This window comes from Eurytemora carolleeae, unplaced genomic scaffold (assembly GCF_000591075.1).
Source record: "Eurytemora carolleeae unplaced genomic scaffold, Eaff_2.0 scaffold2581, whole genome shotgun sequence".
NCBI classification, from domain to species: Eukaryota; Metazoa; Arthropoda; class Copepoda; order Calanoida; family Temoridae; genus Eurytemora; species Eurytemora carolleeae.
Genome location: NW_019398468.1, coordinates 1,189 through 7,308, shown reverse-complemented (window position 1 = coordinate 7,308; position 6,120 = coordinate 1,189). Strand labels below are relative to the sequence as shown.

The 6,120-nt window shown below is 32.3% G+C and overlaps 1 protein-coding gene across 1 annotated transcript; it reads right to left on the bottom strand.

The window, feature by feature from the left end:
- Window positions 1–2,227: 2,227 nt before the first annotated feature.
- Window positions 2,228–5,837, bottom strand: LOC111717409 (zinc finger protein 62 homolog). Its single transcript, XM_023492910.1, has 7 exons — window positions 5,734–5,837; window positions 5,271–5,411; window positions 4,753–5,005; window positions 4,144–4,623; window positions 3,701–3,763; window positions 3,246–3,551; window positions 2,228–3,029 (listed from the first exon to the last, which is right to left on the bottom strand). The coding sequence occupies exons 1-7, from the start codon at window positions 5,806–5,808 to the stop codon at window positions 2,389–2,391; spliced, it is 1,959 nt and encodes a 652-aa protein (XP_023348678.1). The 5' UTR covers window positions 5,809–5,837; the 3' UTR covers window positions 2,228–2,388.
- Window positions 5,838–6,120: the final 283 nt, after the last annotated feature.

Below are 6,120 nucleotides of genomic sequence, written 5' to 3'. Positions count from 1 at the left end.
ATCCTTTGTTCATAAATACTGATCCTTAATATATACTGATCCTTTATATATAGATACTAGTCCTTTATTTACGCTGATACTTTATTCATAAATACTGATCCTTTATACATAGATACTAATCCTTAATTTACACTGATCCTTTATTCATAAATACTGATCCTTAATATATACTGATCCTTTATACATAGATACTAATCCTTTATTTACGCTGATCCTTTATTCTTAAAAACTGATCCTTAATACATACTGATCCTTTATACATAGATACTAATCCTTTATACAGGGTTGGCATAAAAAACCCAGTCCTAAAAAAATAAAGACCCAATAAAACCCACTTAAAAAATCCACCTGAAAGTGGGCTTTTTTTGTTTAGAATTTTTTTATCATTGCCTTTTCTTCACTCTTATAATGAAGAAGTCTTCAAGAAATAAGGTCTACTATCAACTGTATTGAGTTTTAGGAGTTTACAGCACTAAAACTGACATATTTATTCATTTTTTAAGACTAAAACCAAAGATCTTAACAAATTAATATTGTTCGAATATTGAGTTATTAGAAAAAAATATTGATTGAATCAAAGTAATCAACCTTGTCACTCTGAACTTCAAGACGGTTTCTGGTTTTAGACCAGACAAATCCAATTGTGGAAATCTTTTGAAGCATTCGATTATCTGCAGTGCTTGTTTTTTTTAAACAAGTATCGAAGATTTTGAAAAATTTGTTTTTGGACCATACATACAAAGATATACGTAGACTGTACACTGTACACTGTACAGGTTTGAAGTCTCCTGCAGTCATACTAGAATGAGAACAGTTGAATCCTAACTGGATTCAAATTTAAAATTGAGAGAAAAGAACGTTTGATGTCAAGTATTTTGAGTCTCAATTTGAATTGGATTTAGGAGACGTTTTCTATTTTGTTAATTACTTTTTGCTCAGTGTTTTGTGTGTTGGCTAACAAGCATATAAACGAATCATTGAAGGAATGTTTTGCTTTACTTCTCAATCTTAAGATCAAAGGTTTGCTAAAATATTATTTTTAACACCTTGAAATAAAACTATCACTGCTAGGGTATGATATGTTGCTTGACCCTAAAAAGGTTGCCGAGAGCCTTAGGGGGCATCCCCCTCAGTTCCCCCCCCCCCCTAGAATAATAAAAAATTGGTAAAATTTTCCAAACTGCAAGTTTTAGATAAATAAGTGATAAAGAGATCTTTTTGTGAAAAAAGTAAAAATATTCTTCGGTAAAAAGTATCCAAAATTTGTTAAATACTTAGTAGTTTTGCATTTTTTGTTGTTAATAGGTTTAGGAAGGAAGGGCTGTTTGAAAATTTATCTTCATGAATTCTCCCTTCTAATAAACTTGAAGTTGTGATGTTTAATGACCCTAGTAGTCAAGAGCTGTTTAACAAAATTTCCCGCCATATTTTAATCAAACCATGTGTAACAGTACTACAGTACTTATGTACACATTTCTGATGGAAACATTGCAGTTTTATAACTGTACTGCATGTTTTAATGAATGGACTTAAATTCTTGAAATTAAAATTGAGGAAAAATCATTTCTTTCAAGGTTAGCTAGCAAACGTACTTCATGTCGGCTTAATTGAATTTGCTTTTTTAATCTCTCCAAGGTTAAAACTTCAAGCGAAAATTTCAACATTTTACTTTCTTTTTTGCATTCCATCATTTAAAGCAGTTTTTATCTATAAATATTCATCATTTAGTCTATCCACCTTTTCATCTATCTATCCAGGTCTATTCATCTATCTGGTCATCAATTCATCCTATTTCCATCTTCTCATCTATCTGTCGCATCTATTCACCTTCCTTCCATCTTTTCATCTATCCATCTATTCACCTTCCTTCCATCTGTTCATCTATCCACCTTCCTTCCATCTTTTCATCTATCCATCTATTCATTTCATTCATGCTTTTCAACAAAGGGAAAAACCATAAAAGAATATTTATCTGAAATTTAAATTAAAAATTTGTAAAATCTAGATCTTCCTCCCCCCCCCCTTCCTCCTCCAAGATATTGGCTTATTATTAATACTTCATAAAAATGGTTTATCTCCAAGATTTTACAGTCACTGAAATTCTGTCAAATTACAAAAAACTGGTTTAATGCTTTTCTTTTTTTCCATAACATAAAATTGTTCAAAAAATATTTTTAGTACAAATATGAAAATGAATTTCATAAGATTTTTAGTCACATTCCTGAAGTATGGCTGTGTTATCCATTTATTGGCGTTAAAGTTAGGACGTTTTCAACGAAAAGTTCGGCATAACATGTTTAGGCAAAGTAATTTTGTATATATTTAAAAGACTTAATTACAAGTAAATATGATATTATTAACTGGTATAAAAAACTATAGTTATATTTTCTAATTACTGTTAACTTGATATAAATTGTGCTTTCTTTTTAAGTGTTGATGCAAATTCTTCATTTCGGTAAATGTACTTTCACATTGATCACACGGATGTCGTATTCCAAGATGTTTAATTTCAATATGTTTTTTCAACGTACTGCTATATATTGAAACATATTCACATTTATCACATGAAAATCTAATTGCTTTATGAACACTCTTCTGGTGCACACTTAGGCTGCTTGCCTGGCTTCCCACAAAATCACATTTATCACAGGGATACTTAACGCCTTCGTGTTTGTTTCTTATATGTCTCTTTAAATCTTCCATATTTGTAGAAACATATTCACATCTATCACAAAAGTATTTGTTATCACTATGTTTTCTTTCCTTGTGTCCTTTCAAAGAATAGACTGTTCCCGTTTGAAACTCACATTGATCACATTGATAATTTATTCCTTCGTGTTTACTTCGTTTATGAGCTTTCAGATAAAATTTCCTGCTCGCTTCATAACTACATTGATCACAGGGATACCGTATACCTTCATGCATGTTTTCAGTGTGACTTTTTAAATATCGTAGATGTGTTGTTGTAAAGTCACACTGATCGCATAAATAAGTGTTAGTTTCTTGATTTTCACCCACTTTCACATCTTCTGGAAAATAAAAATAAATGTTATGTTTTCATCAAAAAGTTTAAAGGGACTTTAGAGGTTATTTCTACTGACCCTCCCTTTATATATTTGCAGGGTCACATGAAATTACGTTTACAGCACTTTTGAAAATTAAAATAAACTGCCAAAGGTGTATTTAGCTAGAGAAAGAGATTTTGTTAGAAAATTTGTTTCTTTTAGAATGTTATTTTTTCTTACCGACAGATGGTTGGTAGAGGTCTTTGTCTTTGCTTCTATTTGAGCTAAAAGTGTGATCACGCTCACTGTGTTCCTTTAGAAGATATTTACTAGTGGCAGAATATTCACAATCATCACAGGAATACCTCATTCCTTCGTGTTTGCTTTGCTTGTGCTTCTTCAAGTAAGATTTTGTTGTAGCCTTATAATCACAATTATCACAGGAATATCGGATTCCATCATGATTGATTGCAACATGATCTTTCAATGCTCGAGGATTTAGCGTCCAAAAGTTGCATTCATCACAGGATAATCCTTCTTTACCCCCTAGAATAGATATTATTCATATTTATCAAATTATGTCCTTGGTAAGGTTTCAAAAGTGAATAATTGAAAATAAACTTTTCACATGAAAAGAAGAAATAAACCTGATTTTGTAATTGGCTTTAGAGATAAAAGTCGTTTTAGAACCTTACCTTTCTCATTTTTATCTTCCATTTCAATAGTGTTGTGCTTCTCAAACAAGTCTCTACACTCATCTAAATAACATTAAAACCTGAATTATTACTTTTTCAATTTAACGATGGTTTAATGTGACTGTCGGCATAGTTTCAAGAATCCCCCTATTGAAAGAGTTCTATGCCTGATTTACAATGGTACCCATATCTGAGCTTGGTCTGAGCTTGATTCTGGATTTTGGATTATTATTATTGTGGCTATATCATTTTTTTCTGAGCGTTGCCTCTATAAGGAAATTTATACTTTAAAGGCTAAGTTGCAAAACAGACATGGAACTAATTAAATGTATGCAGGCTGGGAGGGGGGGGGGGGACACTTATTACAATTACGTTGACAGTCTCTTTAGAAATGTTTTGGAAAGTCCAACAAATCATGATACTAGATACTAACGAATACAAACCTCTTTCCATGTCATCATTCAGCCTTTCTTCATCAGTTAAAGATCCATTCGTATTTTCAGCTTCCCCTGGTAGATCAGTATTCCTATTGGCTGATAATAATCCTTCATCTTGCCGTAGATCTAGTTCATGTTCCAACCTTGCATGTTTCCAAAGGTTAGGAAGTGACCGACACTTGTACCCGCAATCCAGACAACGATGCAGAACATGTTTTCTGCGCTTGTGTCGTAACAAGCTTGACATGGTGCTTGGAGACAGGTTGCATTGATCACAAGGAAACTTTAATCCTTCATGCTTGATTTCTTTGTGTTGCTTTAAAGTTCTTTTTGTTGGCGCAGCATGGTCACAGAGTTCACATTGGAAGGTTCTGGCTTCATGTCGATGCAGTTTGTGTTGTTTTAAATGTCCTCGTTGTGTGGCAACATATTCACATAGATTACAATGTAAATCCGACATATCTGATATTTTTTCCAACTCATCATCTAAAACAAAATTCATTAAAATTCATACGTGGAATTTAAATTTATTAATGCATCCCTCACTCCCCATCATGTGGAGTACATATATTATATGATATGACTTTTCTAAGATGTAAAAATTAATAAAAATACCTTGTGTTGAATTATCTTGCTCCTGCTTAAGCTGATGCTGATTAGATTGATGATCAAGTTCAGGAACAACTTCAATATCTTCAATATCTACCTTCATATCCTGATCACACTCCTTCACCTCTATCTTAGTGGTAGCTGGAGATCCGAGAAAACTCTGTATATCTTGTATTGTATTGAGTAACCAACCTAATCCTAGAGCATAAACTCTACTCATCATTACTACTTGTTCTCTTCCTATTTTTAACAACATATCCTTCATACAGGTTGGATATATTAATTTAGACATCAAATATTCTTTGAGTTTAACAAAAATGAAGATATTAATTTTTTTAAATGGGATCAGAGACGTATTTAGTTGTGGGGGCTATTTTAAGGGAAAACTTCTTCATAATTCATAGCGGGGAAAAAACGTGAAGAAACTTTTTTCAATTAGTTTGGTCGATTTATTCATATTTTATCCAATAACTTGGAAAATCCTTATCAGACAGAACAAAAGTATAAATGAAAAATCCGCCTGCCTTTAGAGTTTGTTCACTTGATTCTACTTGATTATTTTGTTTAATGATGAGTAAGAAATCCTCCATTTTCTCCTTCATATTTTGAACATCAAGGAGAACATGCTTTAAAACAAGTTTATCTTCCCCCTCAACAATCAAGCTCTGAACGAGGAAAAATAGTTTTTAATGAATTCAAACAAATTATTTTTAAGAAATAAAAATTTAAATATTAATAAGTAATTTCCTAGAGAACGATTTTTGGACCCCTCCCCCATCCTGTCCTATCCTAGCCGCAGCGCTGGTCCACTAACCTGTCCTAGCTGCAGCGGTCGGCCCAGATATTGTCTTAACCTAACCTAACCCTAAAATAATAAAAAGTAAATAGTAATTAATTTACAAAATTGATAGGTTGGGGGTCCTGGGGGGTCCAAAAATGGTTCACTAGGACCGACCCTATTAATTTCCTCCTTAAATCTATTTTTCCCTGAAGTTTTTGTCGCAACTCTGATCTTTTATGGTAAAGAACTTCAGAAGATAAGTTCTCAAACTCAAAATCCATTCTGGAATCTGTAAATCACATTATAAACAATGTTTTTTTTACCTCTTTTTAGTTTGCACCTACTGTATAAAGTTTGTAATTTATCGAATTGTTTAATTCAATTCTACAAAAATAAAAAGGAAGGAATTCTTTGAACCTCAGACTCAGCGGATAATCCGGAGATAATCCTAATAAAAATAAAAATCCCAAGTTTTTTATTTTTGTTTACGTTTATATATTTAAAGACGCGGCAAACTAAGCCACGGATATTGTTTATTTTGGAAACAAGCTGTCGCAGTTTGAAGTTTGAAGCTGTCTGGGAGAAAATTAGAC